At 41.0% G+C, this 18,731-nt stretch overlaps 1 protein-coding gene across 2 annotated transcripts; it reads right to left on the reverse strand.

Moving 5' to 3' along the window:
• Positions 1 to 597: 597 nt before the first annotated feature.
• tfg (trafficking from ER to golgi regulator) lies at positions 598 to 18,616 on the reverse strand. Of its 2 annotated transcripts, none has more exons than XM_061053276.1 (8): positions 18,463 to 18,616; positions 15,689 to 15,904; positions 15,528 to 15,611; positions 10,695 to 10,841; positions 9,434 to 9,601; positions 9,153 to 9,299; positions 1,978 to 2,070; positions 598 to 1,869 (listed from the first exon to the last, which is right to left on the reverse strand). In XM_061053276.1, the coding sequence occupies exons 2-8, from the start codon at positions 15,870 to 15,872 to the stop codon at positions 1,445 to 1,447; spliced, it is 1,248 nt and encodes a 415-aa protein (XP_060909259.1). In that variant the 5' UTR covers positions 15,873 to 15,904; positions 18,463 to 18,616; the 3' UTR covers positions 598 to 1,444. The 2 variants fall into 2 exon arrangements, with proteins under 2 accessions (XP_060909259.1, XP_060909260.1); XM_061053277.1 differs by lacking the exon at positions 18,463 to 18,616 and adding an exon at positions 18,033 to 18,053 and having other exon boundaries at positions 15,689 to 15,902.
• Between the last annotated feature and the right edge of the window lie 115 nt (positions 18,617 to 18,731).

An 18,731-nucleotide genomic window follows, 5' to 3' on the forward strand; every position in this document is an offset into this window, starting at 1 on the left:
TTTATCTGTATCGATGAGAGCAGTATCAGTTTCTTAAAATAAGCTTTAAGGCTTAACACATACCTCAAATACAAAATTAATTTGAATGCGTCTTGTGTTTTAATCTTGACCTAAAGGGGTTAAATCGTAAAAAAAAGTGTGTTATAAAGGATTCAACTTCAACAATATTAATCGGATTGCTTTACATCGTGCAAACTGTCACACACTATTTTCATTGGACAAACCCATTGAAAAAGAACGATTTCAACTGTGCACAAGCTAGATGAAGAGCAACCAAACACAGTTCACTAAATTGTCTTCAATAAATCCTGTGTGCTCAGTTCTTCTCACTCAGACAGACAGATTGACACGAACGTCCAACCACATACTCCCCTGCCACATGTCCCTGCCAACCACAACCCACAGGCAGAAAAGGCTAAATAGAAATACCAGCATTACCACAGTTTTCCAGATCAGGGCGGAGGAGAAGAGAGAAGGCCAAACTTAACAGAGACATGAACTCAGAAACCACAAAGAAGAGAGTGAGTGTTGAGGGAAAGACATAAAGGAAACCAAGAGCCAAAGGCAACTCGATATCAAAACAAAAAGGAGTCCAACTGGGTCTCAATCATTTATTAGGTTCAAGAAAAAAATGTTACAGTTTATACATGACAACTAATATCAACTGAAGGTGGAATTTAATTTATTAGTAAAAACCAGTGATAAGATAAAGAGAAAAAGAGGAATAGCAAGCTTTACTGGAGGTGATATAACACGCTGAAGAAAAGAAGCCTTCTTCATGACAGTGGGATCTACGCCTCCCATCAGCCATCACTTCGCTAGTGTTCCCAACATGGGGCAGTTCAGTTTCATTGACACATCATTAATACCGACATGGTGGTGAAATTGCTCAAATAAAGAAGAAACTAAACAGACAAAACAAATAACAAAGGGGGGGGGTAACTTTTCATTTAGATAGTGTTGTATGGATGCATATATACACAGTAAACAACAGGTGGAGATGTCTGTCGTGAACATGTATGAAACATTTTGAATCTAGATGCTCGTTTCCCTCCTTAAATGAAATGTTACCATGAAAAAGAAAGATAAACAGTGTGTGCAACAGCCTGTTTTGGTCTCCCAGGTGTGTGCATACAGACTGGTTACATTTTTTCACAATGACAGATACAAGAGGGCAGAGCTGACAGCGACGGAAGAAAAAATAACACCAGGAACATACACCGGGGTCAAAACAGAGCGGTATGTTGGAGAGACGGCATACAAACACTAACCATCAGACTGGGGGGAGTTTCTTGTTTCATATTTGGATTGATATTTGTATGATGGGGGGGGGGGGGATGCAGAGCAGTAGTTTTCTGCACCCACACCAAACAGTGGGAGCCACAATGTGAGGAAAGGGGTTAAGGGTGTACGTGTGAGGATCAGTAACATCCGCTCTCCTCTTTTACCGGTATCCAGGGCCTGGCTGAGTGTAGCCCTGGACATAAGGGGGGCGGTTGCGGGCGTACGGGTTAGCAGCTCCTGGTGGAGGGGTGCTGCCTGGAGGTGGGGTGTATCCAGGTCGAGGTTGGTACCCTGAGCCGGGCTGGGAGCTGGGCGGCATGCTATAGTTGGCGGGCTGGGAGGCTTGGGAGGTATAGTTTTGGGGAGGGAAGGCTCCTGGTGGATATTGCTGGGCTGCCTGAGATGGATGGGGCTGCTGCTGCTGCTGCTGCTGGCCACCCTGGAAGCCTGGAGCTTGAGCTTGAGCAGGAGCCGGAGCAGGGGCAGGTGCAGGAGCCTGGGAGGAGGGAGGAGGGTAGTTCTGAAACTGCTGCTGCTGTGGCTGTGGCGGGCCAGGCTGAGGGGCTCCAGGCTGAGCGCTGTATCCTAAAGAGAGAGCGAGGAAGGAGGGAGTTTGTTTAGCATAAAGAGGGGAAAAAACAAAAAAAAGCAGCTACCCTTTAATTTGCCAATCCAAACAGTTTTTAGTTTTACCAGAGTACTGCATGCCATACTGCTGCTGGGGCGGGACACCTGGTTGCTGAGGCGGGTAACCACCTGGGGCCTGGTACTGCTGGTAGACCTGACCTGAAGACACAGGAACAAAAAACATCAGTACACAAGAAACAAGATATCTAATACAAAACGACACCCTGGGCATTAAATTAATCTCCCAATTTACATTTTAAGTATGTTGTATCCAAAGAAAATCCAGATGTTATTATTCCAATTATAAATCAATCATCCACACTTAATCCCCTTTTCTTAGATGACGAATATTATTGGTAAGACCCTAGACCATAGAGACAAAAGAAATAGTACAAATATACATGTATATTTTTAAATAACCTTTTTTTATACTGTGACACACTTGGTGAACAATCAATGTAAGATTTGTAAAGTAAGATGAAGTTTGATTAATGGATGTGTACTTGAAAATGCACTGTGGTGCGCCGTTATGTTGCACGCCCCATGTACAGTACGGAGGCTGTCGTCCTTCAAGTGGGTGGAGCCGGGTTCCACTCCGACCTGAGGCCCCTTTTCTGCATGTCATTCCCATACCTTATCCTTGTTAACGACTCTATCCCATGTCCTATCAACAAAAACGCAAAAGCCCCCAAAACACATACTTTTTAAACCATGCACTTTTACTTTTCACCATATCATTCTGGGATTAAAAACTACTGAACTACTATATTTGAGCTAAATTATTTAGAATAGTATAGTAACAGTTCAGAGGGGTATGGGAAAGATGCCTTCATACCCCTTGAATATCTCCATAGAACGCAATAAGATTCCTAACTAATCTCAAGTTCGTTTTTCTCCTGTACTCTTTGCCTTTTTCACATCAGATTCAGCACGCATAAAGTAAATACACACTCCTTATTATCCCTATTCTCATGAAAACACCTGTGTGTCTGTTCAGAATAACACAAAACTGCTCCAGTGAAAACAGCTGCAACCACTTTCATACAACTATTTGTTGAAGAGGGTCCAGTACCCACAAATATCTCCGTATGCTACATTACAGTGAGAACTGGCTCCCAGCTAGAGAACAGCATGCAGGTGCCTGAGCCGATATAAACAAACATTAACTTGATTTGAAGAACAAATTATAGTAAGTAAATAACAAAAATTGCAATCCTTCAAAAGTGAAGCTGACATGTTTTTTACTTTTGAGACTACTACTATAGGCAGACCGATTATTGACAACTCTGCCTGAGGGGTTAAGAGCTGTCCTCCGCTCCTCCAGACAGCAACTTCCTGTCACACTTTTTAGTGACGATGACTTCACCAATCCACACCGCCGACGTGCACATGTGGAGGACGGTCAGAGTCATTTCTACGACTCAAAAAAAGATGCCATAAATAGCTTTTATTTTTCATTAAAGCATGAAACATGAGGTTGTTAGAGTAGCTCCACAATTAATCATTAATATCTTGTTTGACAGTGATGCCACTACAAATCTTTTTTTATGTTTCCAAAACATGGAAACTTTTATTCCTTGTTATTTTTACTTTTTCTCATCAAGTTTTCCGCTTATCCCCTTAGTGTTCAGCAAACATGCAAAAGCATTGGCAAACTAGTGTTCTTCCTTAAGAGGCATGAATCTCCCGCCTGGCATGCAAGTGGGGTGATGAAACTTGAAAAGAAAAAAAGAAACAAAATGAGGCCGCCACCAGTATTCACTGATCTCTAAGTGTGTCTAAAAGTGGTGCTGAGTTCCACTCCTTGGGAGGTCTGATATTTTGACATTTTTACAAATCAATCAAATGATGCTGCCTCACTCTCCTCTGCTCAAATGGTGTTCACAGTGTATCAACAAGTCCATCTAGTAGATCAAATGTTCATATTGTAGACAAGACAAACAAAATATTTCTCAATCAGTCCTTTAACCTGCAACCTTGACATCTAGATGTTTAACTAGGAACAGTCGACCGATACAGTGTCTTTCTAAAAGCAACAACGCGATGTGGCAACCATCTGTTACCTCACTGACAGCACCTTTCAAAGTGAACGCCGTGGTCTTTATTGGCTCAAAAAGGCCATGTGTGTTAAATTGGCTTCTTCACTCTGTAATCCATCATGAGCAGTTATGCAAGAGTGATGGAAGGGATTCGCGGTTGTAAGAGCCCTCTAACCTCAGGAGTTGGTTTCACTCCAGTGTCAAGAGGAGGTGTGTAAGAGAGGTCAGCTTTCAGGCCTGCTGAGCCCTCATGGGACAAAGAAACGTCCGGTGGCTCACTGAAAGACGGAGCTGCTTTTTTGCTTCATGGGGAGAATCCCCTAAGTCAAGCAAAAAGCCTGTTCATTGGAACAAAGACCCTTGGCTGAAGGTCCGCTGACCTCCAGACATGCCTTAAGAACGAGTCATGAGAACATGGTCCATTTTTAAATAAATATTTCACACCGAATACGTCTGCCCATCTGATAAAGTGCCTCAGGCTGACGTCTGAGCTGTTTGCTGCTGCATACATGTTTTTATAGCTCCTTACTTGTGCACATGTAAATTATTGGCAAGAGTCTATCAGCAACTGACAAACAGGTTGAGGTCTTATTAGCAGCATTCTTTTGCTAACAAGGAAACCAAGTTTGCATTGAGAGTGATTTTAAGGCTACCCTTTAAAGGCCACACAGCATCAGTTGAATATGATTTCATAAACTCATCGACCGGCTGCTCGGTTTTTTCCTTGAGGTGGCTGTACTGACAAACAGTCTGTAAGGGTGAGGACAGGGTTTGAGTGGGAGAGAAGGGCTGGGCACAATCTGGCTTAACGTCTCAGATGCCAACCATCTGCAGCCTTGGACGTAAGGAAACAGACGGAGAAGGGAAGCTCTAAGTAATGGAGGAAAAAGGGGATGAACAGTTTTGAGATTGATCGCTCATCTTGCTGCTCGTTCACACGATGGTATCGAGGGAGAGCTGCCAATTACAGTACACTAATACTTTACTGATGTCTATGGGGGAATCAGCTGAATTCAGTCTATACTATACAGCACATCTAGTGTTCGAAGAAGTCTGAATTCAAACTATTGCTCCTGGAGGTCCATCGCTCGACCGGCCAGTTCTCTCAAATGTATCAGATTCTGTGCCAATCTCAGATTAACACTCATGAGCCACAGAGGGAGGCAAAGAAGTAAAAGAGACTGCAGGCAACATTCTAATGAAATAGTCACCAGTGTAGTTTATTTGTTGGGTAATTCATTAATCCTTCAGGAGTCGGGGAGAATGCAGCTGAAGAGAGTGAATCACTGTTTACTTTACATGAGACTGAGGGATTGGTCATGTGACCTAAGTGCAGCTTTTTTTAATAGTTAGCCTAACTAAGACTCTGTGTCTCTGTATTTCCATGGAAGAAAAGTAAAAAATAAAATGTGTTGTTGATGTCAATGATATCTCTTTACAGAAAGAAAATCTGAATCAGCCAATGTCTTAAATCCTCATCTTAAAAAATTAAATGGATTGAGCAGTTCTGATGTTAACAGGTAGACTGTTTCACAAGTTTGGAGAAGCCACCGCAAAGGCTCCGTCACCTTGAGTGTTTTTAGCTGCATGATGGGACATCCAAGAGCATCTGGTGAAATGACCTCAGTGCTCTGACCTCAGTGCTCTGACCTCAGTGCCCTGACTGGAGCATGTTGGTGACACAGCTCAGACAAAAAGGAAGTTTTAAAACTGTTCCACACAGTTAAGATTTGGTTAAAAAAAACCTACAAAAATCTACATTTATAAACTTGAGTTATGGCTGTGATATGAATGAAAGACTCCTGAAATAAACACCACTTTGTACATCTCAACTTTTATCCTAATTTCTTTTGCCATTTTAAAATCCTCTGCTTGCTTTCTAACTAGTCTTCACACACTTTCAACTGCATCATAGTGAGATGTGCTATGAAGACTTGCACACAACGGTCACAGAGTGGTAAATGGACTTGAGCTTGTATAGCGGTTTTCAAATCTTCTGACTAGTCAAAGTACTTTCACACCGCATGTCACACCTACCAATTTACACCCATTCACACACTGATGGCAGAGGCTGCTATGTACAGTGACCATCAGAAGTAACGTATCCCATTCATACACATTTAGACACCGCTGACTAAGTGTCTTGCCCGAGGAAACATCAGACATCGACCGACTCTACCTACCGAGCCACAGCCGCCCTAAGAGAGATATATTATGATTTCATACAACATGAGCACCTTGACTCTATATGTCAACAGCTGTACCACACACATGTTCTCTCATTACTTTCAGCAGGCCTGGACTTTCAAGACCTCCACGATAGCATCCATAAATGTCCAGAAATCACATTATAAAGAACATCAAACCAGCAACAACAACCCCTAATGGGGACAAGAAAGTCTTGTTTTATTCTCTTCCCTCGAGTCATAGAAGGAAAAAAACACAGGATAACTTGCCATTGTGCTGACTAACCCCATGTGTGTACAAGTCTTCATTCTGCATCAACAAAACTCTTAGTGAACCCCACGGAAAGGCCCTGCACGCTAACAAGGCCAAACCACAAACCACCAGTTAAATGAAGGAAGTCATACCACATGTGTGCTGATCTCCAGTGTTGCAGGTGCCGTCAGGGCTCAGGAGTGAATCTGAGTTGAGAGTGAGTTACGGCTCTCATGGTGCGACGGGGGAAAAAAGAAAGGCATCTCCTTTGCTTCAGCCGATTCCAAATTGAACACAGCCAAACTACAAGCTGAAAACAATCTTCTCTCTGCGTATTGCATTGTGATAAACAATACTGAATTATACGCTTTACCTCTTGGGCTGCACCTGTCTGGACCTTTCCTTTCAACAGAACGAGAAACAAGTCAGACAACCTCCTTGAATTAGATACTACAGATACGTACTCTTGCTATTGAAACAGAAGACCATTTCCTTTAAAAAAGTAAAAAAGAGTCTTGTTTGTTTTTGCCAACGTCCGGCCTAAATCTTTCTTCGTTTATTCTAATCTCTGCATCAGGTTGGGGTCCAACACATGTTCAAAATCTAAGACAGAGGAGAGCTGTGATAAGGTCTGCCGAGTACGGAACTCCATGGATACTCGTGTTTACACAGTGTTGATTCAGATTCCACTGTGGTGAGACTCGAGCATCATCAGCAAAATGTGCTGTTTTAACAGGAGAGCAGATCAGATTCCCACAACCTTTGATTACAGTCCATGCAGTAAACACTAAATCAGTGTACTTAGTAAAAATAAAAAGGATTGAAGAATGGAGTTTAGGAGTGTCTGGCACATTCCTTGGTTCTACTCTGCCATACAATACTGGAATAACACACTGATATGTATTTGTTGTGTCATGTTATTGAAATGAAATGACATCTCACAAACAGTAAAGGCCATTACACACTGTGTTGTATTTTTTCCGTCCAAAATAGATGCAAGTTTAAAAAAGTAGCGCCAATTATATTTGCACATTGACTTTGTCATTATTTTTTTGCGAGCAGGTCGGATTTTCTGTGTTTTTTCGCATCCATCCCTGTGTGTGTGTGTGTGTGTGTGTGTGTGTGTGTGTGTGTGTGTGTGTGTGTGTGTGTGTGTGTGTGTGTGTGTGTGTGTTTCTGGAGTGTCTATACATCAAATTGCCAGCTGCTGCTCAGGTTCAACAGCTTCGAGGAAATTGTAAGTGTTCTTATTATGAGTGGTTCCAGTATAGAGAGCAGCGTATCAAACTGGATCCTGACATACAGCAGGAAGCAATCAGGATAATTCTGCAGCTCCTCATCAACCTGACAAAACTCCTGTTGACAGGTGAAACTCTCCTCGCTCTCGTTTTCAGTAGTGGACAGACAACTTATTCTTTTTTTTAAATGTATTTAGTGAAAGACGACTAAATCACCTAAACTGTGTGATCACTCTGCATGATGATTATGAGACATTTAGCCTCATACTGGGAATTTTTGCAATTAATAGCAAAAATCAACGCATCGGACTCAGTGTGCAAGGTGTCTATGTGCATGTTTTACAGTGTGCAAAATTCTTAAGATTGCAAAGATTGTTGCTCTACCCGCCTGAAAGGGCGTCATTTTGCAAAAAGATGACAGCGTGCATGTGGTGTATTGTGAGTGTCTGACCACAGTTTAGACAAGACTAAGCTCATCAAAACAACACAGTAAAAAAATAATGAAACTTCTATTTAAAGTATTCCATGATTTCTTCTTTTCTTTTTTACTCTCGTACATTTTTTGCAGGTTTTTTATGTTTTTCAATACAGCACAGTCTGTAGGTTGTGTGGCAGGGGGATTTCTTTTTAACTTAGAGGGGATGCTGGCAACCAGGAGGAGGGATGCCTGATCAAAACAGATGGAAATGAGCTTGTGTCTAGTTCTGGTTATTTTTCCAGACTTACGTATTTTGTAACTGCTTCCTGATGTTACTAAATTAAACAAACATTCAGCATATAAAAGATATGCTGTGTCATATAAAGTGTCAAATAAAAGACACAGGAGTCTTGTGAAGCTCGGGGTTCTTTGTCTTCATTGGACTGTCTCTTTCTCCAATAAAAATGTTTTGTCTTCTAAGTCTCTCCTTTGAATATAAAACTCTTGCAAACATGTTTGATTGGTTCCACCAAATGTCCATAAATCATGTATCGCTATATTTTGAATAATAGCAAGACATTTTAGAGTGGAGTAACATATCTCTCGAGGCGAAGGACTGTTATAGACACAACAAGAACCAATACTGCTCATGTTATAATGTATTAAAATCTGGAATGTAACTCAACTCATACTCCATAAAAACTCAGCAGGGGATTTATATTTAGACTCCCTACCATGGATTTATAAGACTGGATGCAGAACTACCCTGGAAAACAAAAGGGCCTGGACTCGTTGTTGAAGGAAACCCATTAGAATTGACTCAACGGGGGGGAGACATTTTTATGAGGCTATGTTGGTGGTAATGTGGGAAAAATGTCCAATATAACAGCACCACTTTCAAATAAAGTGTTATAGCCTAACCCCCAAATCGACAGGGTCTCTTAGTCCCTGTGCTCATCATCCAGCTGTGAGTTCTTTTTCATACAGCGACAAGAACTACAAATCAGTGTATGTGTGTGTGTTCCCCAACCACGCTGTATTATATATGGTATGTGTGTATTCAGGATTTGCTAAGGAATAGAATTGTTGTATGTGCATGTAACTCACCATCCATGCTAGCTGGGGGTACCTGCTGTACTCCTGGATAGGGGGCCTGTGGTTGGGGAGGCACTCCTGGCTGAGGGGCAGCAGACGAGGAAGAGTTGATGCTGTCAGGGGTTCCTGAGCGCTCCTCTGGTGCCACTGCTTGGGGAGCTACTCATACGGTACCGAGGGAGACACCAAGAGGAGATTTTGATTATTTTATGGTCAGCTTACAACTGGAACAAACGCAATACTTAAAGTAGAGTCCTCTGCTTTTTTTAATGTGTTGTATTTGCGCGACATACCTGGGGCCTGATCCTCGCTCAGGCCAAAAGCAGAGATGACATTCTTGCTGACCTCGTCCTGGTTTTTTAACGGGTCGAAGGCCGACATGCTGGCTGCGCTGACTGGAGTGACCTGTTTCACTGTGGGGTCTGCTGCCATCACTTTACCTTCACGTCCGTCCACTGATTCTGGAAAACAAAAAACCACAGAAGAGGTTTGATAATGAGCAGAGACAAAGACGTTGACAGAATGAGGTCATGTTGCAGTGCCTGTGCGCAAATTTCACCAGTTTGAGTCAAGTATGAAAACGTTTGTGATTGCATCATTGACAAAAGCATGCAGCACAAGTTATTGAGCATTTTTAAGCCTTTTTACTAGCCTTGACTCCGTTACCGGGATTCACTCAAAAACAAGTAAACCTGTTTATCTCAGCAAAGGGGCCACTTGCAAACTCCAGATCACCCCTTTTAATTCAATCATTGATACCAGCAAAAGTACTGGCAGCCTGGGTTTGAGTCTAACCTCTGGTTTCTTTTCTGCATGCCATACCCCACTCTCTCTCTCTCTCATAAAAACCCCCAAAATAAAACGTAAAAAAAAGAAGACAACAAGACTGAAGAAGCTGAGGGAACATGGCCGCACATGTTCCCTACATACAGCTGTGGTTTAAATTACAATGGGTGTTTTTCTCATTGAATTTGGAGTGGGTGTGTTTTACTACAGTCAAACTGGACTAAACCAGTATGTTTTATAATAGAAGCTGTGTGTCTTGTTATTCCAGACCATTTGTATTAAAATAAAAAGAAAATCATCCTCCTGTGTCCAGAAGAGATGCACGAGGACTATAATCTGTGATTTGCACAAAAAAAAAAAAAGACTTGTCTGATAGATACTGGATATTTAAGCCAATGAAGGTATAGCTAAGAAAGTCAAATATTAAAAAGCTATCACCTTATAGAGTTTTTAAAGATATATAAATTACATGAACAACAATCTTGAACCTGATCTCCTTGGTCCGTTTTTTTAAGAGATGGTGACCAAAATACAAACTTAACAAAAACACTTTATTAATGAAGAACTCTGTACATTTATCAGAACTCTCTTTTTGAAACTATGTCCTTTCATTTCAACTTAAAACTTAGTTTGACATATCTGTATTCAATATGGACTCAGAAACTATTTACACAAAGCTAATATTGACTAACTACAGTAGGTGGTCTAGTTACAGCCTATGTTTGCAGATGTTGAGTGTGTGTGTGCATGTGTGTGGGGTTTGCTTACCACTGTCGGGGGCTGAAGCAGCCAGACCGGGCTCTGAGGGGGGCTCCAGGCTGTCCAGGAGGTTGTTGACTTTATTCCTGAGCTCGATGAGCTCCCTGCGCAGGTACTTCACCTGACTGGACTCCAAAGGCCGCGGCTGTCCATTAACTGTAACGAGAGACGAACACGGAGGACACAAGAGGGGGAAATTAAACATATCTTGTGTTGTTTGTTTGGCGGAGATCCCTCTCTCCGGCTCTGCACAGCTGACTCCACTTGTGTGTTTGACCTCAGGGATAATGATGGATAGAACTCGGCTCGTGATCGCTTTTACAGAAAGTAAAAAAGAAACCTCGTCTGTACCATTATTAATGGGGCATTTTTCTACTTTACTGAATCTGGATCTCATTAGTTGCGCTCATTTGGGACAATGTTGTCTTGAACTTGAACTTCTTGTTCACACAGGTCTTTGGACTCAATCTGAGGCATTAGCCATAAGGAATATCTGGGTCAGACTGTAAAGAAATGTGTCAGCAGCCAGGCAGATAACCAAACCACAGGAAAAAAAAAAAAAACGAGATTGAAGAGGAATTACAGCTTGTGAACTTTATACAGAGAAAAGAGGAATTCGGTGGAAAAACAGCCATAAAAAAAAAAAAAAAAATCCAAAAACACACTTTGTTCTTCGCTCCATTAGACATGTTCCCGGTAGATTTGGGTTAAATGGTAAGTATCCGTTCTAAATGATACAAAGAGAGCCATCAGCAATAGAACCGGACAATTATCTGCCAGCATAAAACAAACACACAGATTTGAATCATGTGGTTCATTTATCTGGAAAAGCTCTTGATGCAACAGTTAGTGTGTGGATATTGTGAATGATGATCTGCCTCAACTCTTTTGGCGCCACACTGTAAACACCGGGGATTATAGCGATCATCTATCACATGGTTGCGTCCACAAAGCCTTTCACAATAGCAGCTAAATGAACAGGGAGTGAGAGCTTCATCATCACACACTTTGAGCCAGGTAATTAACGAACAATGGAGCTGGGGGAATGCTAACAGGGCAGTGGTTTATCACGGTTAGGAGATGCATTCAAATGGATTCAGGACGATGGGAGATGGCAAACAGGGCATCATTTTTTGTTTGAGAGAAGGTTACTCGATGACAGTTGGCATAGTGAGACTGGGGACGGTAAACATGGCCCCCTCACATAACTACAAAGCATGAGCAATTATGACAACTTGTAGCAAATACTTTTTCACAGCCTTTTTTTTTTACACTGCGGGTTCTGCAACAGCGCCATAACGAAGCGCCACCCTCATTATGTCTTTGTACTGTCACATTGATTCTGCAATGGCGTATAATATGGGTGTCCAAGTCTGTGATTTTCAAATTGTGTTATGGCGTCGCGGAAGCAGGACGTGTGAAGAAAAAGTGGGAGCCACACTCAGACATTCAATCACACAAAGTGCTGTTCTCCCTGGTAGCATCTCGCCTCTATAAAGCCTGTGTAACAACATCCAATGGCGGCACAGATGTGACATTTTTTGTCCGACCATTACGCCTCCATGACATAAATAAATATTGTAAATATTGTGTTTTGAACGGGCAGTCGGAATAGGGATCAGGCAACAACCCACCATGTCTTTCCCGCATCAAACAAACAAAGAAAAGGCTCCAGTTCTCCTGTCACTCATGTTGGAAATTAACAATTCACCTTACATTTTACAGGTGATTTTTTTTTAAAAGTTTGAAACTGTTATCAAGTGGGGGCTGCACGGTGGTGCAGTGGTGAGCTCTGTGGCCTCACAGTGAGAAGGTTCCTGGTTCAAAGTTTGCATGTTCTCCCCTTGCATGTGTGGGTTCTCTCCGGTTCTCCGGCTCCCTCCCACAGTCCAAAGACAAGCTTGTTCTATAACTGTATAACCTCAGATGTAGAAAGTTAGAGACAAGAAAACATATTTATATTTTCATCTCATTGTACGGTGATCCGCTTTGTTATTTTGTTTTGTATTATATCTTTGCTTTAATACAGTGTATAGCTTCTGTACAGTTTATTTTAATTTACTTAGCTGTTACTACAACTTATTTATTTTTTTATTTTATTTGTACTTTTCTACTCTTTTTTTTCTTATAATGCTATTCTATATATCATTTTTACTTTTTTGTAGAAGCTGACTCAGGGAGAAACGCACAAGAATTCCAGTGTACCTGTACTGTCCTGTACCTGTGCAAATGGCAATAAACATCTACTCTATTCCATTTTCTAACTTGCCCGTAGGTGTGAATGTGAGTGTGGCTGGTTGTCTGTCTCTATATGTCAGCCCTGTGATTGGGCAAAGAGGTACAGATAATGGATGGATGGTAATCAAGAGAAAGCTGTTTTATGGCTACATGCATTACTACAGTCTGTGTTTATGTCCTCTTGTGACCTGACTGCATCTTTGTGAACACAGCAATACTCAATGAAATATAATGAAAACAACGTATTCTTAAATTCCATTATTACAATGACAATCTGCTACAACCAACTGGACATTTTCTTAGAATTCTCTAGCTGATACCCCAAAGCACTCGGGGCACACCACCAACTTTTTGAGCTTGTATATTTCCCCATGCAACTTGTGTTGAGGAGCTGAAGTTTCCAACGCCACAGAATAACTTCTAAGAAAACTCAGACCCCCCCCCCCAAAAAATGCCTTACACGTTTCTCTGTTTGAGCGGATAACATTAAACAGAGACGCATGGGGGTCCCGAGGCCCTGAGCTGACACACAGGCTGCCACGAGATCCCAGCTCTCGCTCGCTGCGAATCCACACATGTTCAAGAATATCAGTTCCACGTGAGGTCACGACATGTAAAGATGAGCCAGGACTCAGGTTTTCTTGGGAAAAAGTCCAAAATCTTTTTCTTTTTTTTCCAAGAAGAAGAAAATTCTTACAGATCCTCGGCTAATAATAGCAGTAACAAGACGACAACTTGACTGGAAACAGAGCAAAAGGAACGACATCATGTTGTCGTTACGGCTTCAAGGGTGAGCGTGTGTTACTGTTATTCTAACTCTGTGTGCGCCATTTGGAGATTTTTTAAATCTTGTTCAGATTATTGAATTTGTAAGAGACAAGCCCATGGTGTGCCTTGGTTTTGAGTATTTTGTTTTCGCAGCTGATAGCAATATTCAGATATATTCATCTAATATTGGAGACTCAATATCTTTTGACTTTTATACAGAGTAATGGCTTTCTTCCCATACTGAAGGATCTCTCAATCAACTTTATTTCCAGGAAGAAGAGAAAGCTCAGGAATACAAGTTATAGCTCCTTCGAGGAGTCTTTCACCGGTTATGTAACTAGAAATGAATGAAGATTTAAGATTAAGATTTAAGATTAAGATTTACTTTTTTATTGATCCCTGCAAGGGGAAATTTCAGTTTTTACACTCTGTAAGTCATGAACACACACATAGGCTGAAATATACACACACATGCAGAAACATGAAGATGCCTTCTTATGCTCTACAAAAAGCAAAACAGGTCATCAGGGGAACAAACTGATTATTGCCTTATAGTTATTTCAAATGTCTGTATGTGCTGCTGCAAGGTAGGTGTCAGACACGGCTATTAGCAGCACACTGAAGAAACAGCCTTTTCTGACATTTCCACGGCAACTGATACGCAAGACGGCTGAAGAAAGCCGGTTCAGTTTTTTTTTTGTCAGAACACACATGAACATGTACATCCACTCCAAAATACACACAAACTAAAAGTTCCTCTCAGTAGCTTTGGGGCATATTTGCAGGACATAAAATAATAAACACTAAAAACACTGAGAGATACAATCAGTTCAGGTTGTATTTTGGCATTTCATATTAAGCCTGTGTGTTGGACATGACCTTTCATGGCCTTTTGTTTTCACATTAATAAAGAGATGTATCCCAGATGTCGAGTCTGGTCAGAACAGAAGAGTTCCATGTCAGATGGGATTGAACCCGGGGCCTTATGATTTGTAAATTATCTGTGTTTTTTGCTCTCAAATCAACAAATTCTGTAATTTACCAGAAGTTAACCGATCGTTTTGTTCTTTCTACAAAACAGAAACAGATGCCCTGAAATGTTCGGTTAATAACGAATACCACTAACCATCTATGTCTTCAGGGCATGTTTGGATGAATTCTGTTAATGTGTGGAGTTGATCAAGTTTCTCTGAAGGTGTACTGATTAAATCAGACAGCATTTACCTACAGGCTTTGTAAATACTCGCCTCACTTTTAAATTAGATTCTTGTTGTGGCAATAATCAAAATAATACTCAAGGCTGAGTAATAAATGATTGTACATGATTTTTTAATGATTGTAAACACATCTTTATCCAATGTGTTGTCACAATGCACACAATCAGGCCTTCACTAAATGTGTAAGGGTGAGGTTGACAGGTTGGGGAAAGTGATTCATCCGTCTATGGCGTAAAGCTGAAGTCACACAGCTCCAGGAACACAGAACAACTGTGGACCAAGTAGGGCCTGCATATTTCAAAAGATTAGCATTAAACCTGTATAACTGGTCAGGAAGAGCTTTAGTGAATGCATCCAGGTATTGCCTGTCACTCCCTTTGTTTGCTGAACCAGCGCTAAGGAACACATGGAAATCCCACCCTTATATTAGTCAGGAGGGAGAGCAGAAAAACTTTCATTTGAGCCGAGTAGACCCGAGGTTGTTTGTGTAAAAACTTTAGCAGGACTGCCCTCCAGTGACTGTTTGCTGTAATAGCTGCGGGAAACATGTTGGTCTACGGGTTGGTCATGATGTCACAATCACATGATTTCAGACTTTGAGCAGAAACTTGTATCTTACCAAACAGGGTGAGTTTGAGTATTCTACTGCACTGGATGGCAAAGGAGAGGTCAGAGCTGTCAAAGATAGTGATGAGGTCATCATCTAGAAAAATGAGAAAGAGACCATAGGTTACACTGTTAAGAGACATGATCTCAATCAAAGACAACAGGGATTTTTACCTTCATCCTTGTATTTGATGGTCACCTCGTCGTTACTCTGCAGCTTTCCCCTGAAGACACGCTGCATCATCAACACTAGCTCATCATATGTTATGTCTTCGTTATGGATAGGTATGCGTCTGATATCATCGCCCAACTGGGCTTTGATGATCAGCTTCCCGCTCAGGTCCAGCTGGCCGTTCATGGTGCCGTCCGACCTCTTCTGCTCCCACCACTGACGGGGAAGAGAGGAAAGGTCATTTACAAAAACATAAACAAATAAAACATCATAATAACATGTCCATTGTCCTTCTTTTTTTTTTAATCACTATCTCTTATTGCTTAACACAAATGTGAACCTATTCAAACAAGCGTCTTTGAAATATGACATATCTGCCAACAGCAGAGTTGGCCTTACCTTAAGAATGTATTTGTTACAAAAGAAGAGTTATGATTTGAAAAGCAATACGCTCCAGCTAACTAGGAATGTAATCAAGTGGTTTTACTTTTGTTATAATTACTTAATTTAATGTCCAAAGGAACAATGCCATTTTGTTATTTATAAAGGTTTTATTCAATAAGTCTTTCAACATGTTTGACAGTGAGGCAATGCCTATGCGAGGTACTATTTTCTCAAGCTAGTTTATCCTTATAATCAACATGCAAAATGCAATCAGGAATGTTCCTAGAGGTCAAATATCATACAGCTACACTTGAGTCTAAGGGTCAAACATCACTGAGTGAGGTGGCACAGACTGTTCTCTCCAGCAACACTTGTACTATAAAGATCAACTCTATTTTGTTAATAAAGGTTTTATTCAATAAGTCTTACCAATGCCTTGCCAATACCTATGCGAGGTACTATTTTCTCAAGCTAGTTTTTTCCTTATAATAATCTAAATAAATCAACATACAAAATGCAATCAGAAGTGTTCCTAGTGTTCAAATATCACTTGAGTCTAAGGGTCAAACATCACTGAGTGAGGTGGCACAGACTGTTTGTTCTCTTATCAGACTTTGAAGAGCTCAAAAAAAAGCTCCAGCAACACTTGTACTATAAATTCTACAATTCTACAATTCACTTAGCAGATACTTTTATCCAAAGCGACGTACATCAAAGAGAAAGAACAACACAAGCGAGGATCTAGAAGAAAGGGAACAATGTCAGTAAGAGCAAACGATCAGCTTTGAGTCTGATTGGACACACAGGTGCTGACAGGAAGTGACCAGAGACAAAGCACAACATTGACGGGCAGTTCTTGAGAGCTCTAATCAGTATAGAAACCATCTTATAAGTCGTCGTTATCAAACAAAAACCATCGTCATTACCATCATCATCATCAATAATATGGAGACCATCATCATTAAGTTAGTAGGTATTCATGAAAGAGCTGTGTCTCTTAAAGGTGCAGAGGGAGCCTGCAGATCGAATGGAGTTTGGAAGTCTACTATAAAGATCAACTTTAGTTTGTTAATAAAGGTTTTTCACTCTTCATTCACACTTAGTTAGTTGGTGAAGTTGTGCCAGAAAATCCCACTATGCTCTCACAGTATCAGACTTTGACTTTATCAGTTTGAAAAACATTAAAACAAAGCTTTTCAGAGTCATGATGTGCATGCTTGACAGGTTACCATTTCTTTAGGCGTGTTAAGATCTTTCACACATTCAGCCTGTGATAAACTTTTACGCATCTCACCCCCACACCTCACAGACAGCTGACCACCTCACAGTGCAATACAAGTGTGCAATATTAACCTTAAAAACATATTAACCTTAAAAACAGTGCAATTATATAATGTGTGCAATAACCCCAGGTGCAATAAGAGATAATAAGTGCAATAAGAAAACATATTTATATTTTCATTTCATTGTACAGTGTTCCCCTTTGTATTATATCTTTGCTTTAATACAGTGTATAACTTCTGTACAGTTTATTTTAATTTGCTTAGCTGTTACTACAACTTATTTTTACTTTTTTGTACTCTTTCTTTTTTTCTTCTTACAATGCTATTCTATTTTATATATAATTTAAACTTTTTTTGTAGAAGCTGACTCAGGGAGAAACGCACCTGTACCTGTGCTGTCCTGCACCTGTGCAAATGGCAATAAACATCTATTCTATTCTATTCTATTCTATGCTATTGTGTGCCACCACCATTTGGGATTAACCATGACGTAACTGCTGCTGTTTTTTTAAGTCGGACAATATACAACAGTGGATTTAAATCCAGAAATGCTCGCAGGCTTTGGCTCGCTGCAGTGGCCAGATGAATAATTGGCTGGATGCTAAGGGATTGTGTTGTTGCTATCAGTTTAGCACACACTAATGGTTAATGAATGACGAAAACAAGCTGATTTTCTTACCCCACCTCACCTGGTCCCACTTCAATAGAGATCTGGGCACTAGAATTGAACATTTAAAACGATGTTGTGAAAAAGGCGTGTGTAGTAAATGTGTGTAAAACCAGGACGCAGAGTCATCCGTCTGCGGCCCATAGACAGCAAACTGCAGCTAATGTTTGCAGGGCCGTGTCTGCATTATAACAGCGTTAAATAATATAAACTTCTCGTGCAGGATGAGTAGAAAACATGCAGTGATATCCCGCTACTCGGTTACGCAAGACAATAACACAATCTGGTTTAAATTCACTTAGCAATCGGTCGCTTGATAGTAAGCTAAACAGTTAGCTTGCGAGCTAGCACACCCAAACAGGGAGCTAACACCAAGTGAAACTATCCACCTGAATACCCCGGATGACGTGAAGTTTCTTTTCTTTTTTTCTCTTTTTTTACCTAAATCAGACGACTTGACCCCGCTGTGTTTCACAGGTTTTCCCCCAAAACTGTGAAAATCCAAACGTAAGCTAGGCTAGCTTCACCCCGGGTTGCCAGCATCAGGAAGTGTCCTCCAAACTGTCAACGTCAAACAGTACGTGGCATTCATTGTGCGCAGGCGCAGAGTTCCTGGACCAAAGTGCGCTGTGATTAACTTATCTAATTGGAGATAATAGTCTAGTGTAGCATTCAGTTCTTATTGAGTCACTCAGGCCTTTTTGATAATGA

This window comes from Labrus mixtus, chromosome 13, assembly GCF_963584025.1.
Source record: "Labrus mixtus chromosome 13, fLabMix1.1, whole genome shotgun sequence".
In the NCBI taxonomy this organism is placed as follows: Eukaryota; Metazoa; Chordata; class Actinopteri; order Labriformes; family Labridae; genus Labrus; species Labrus mixtus.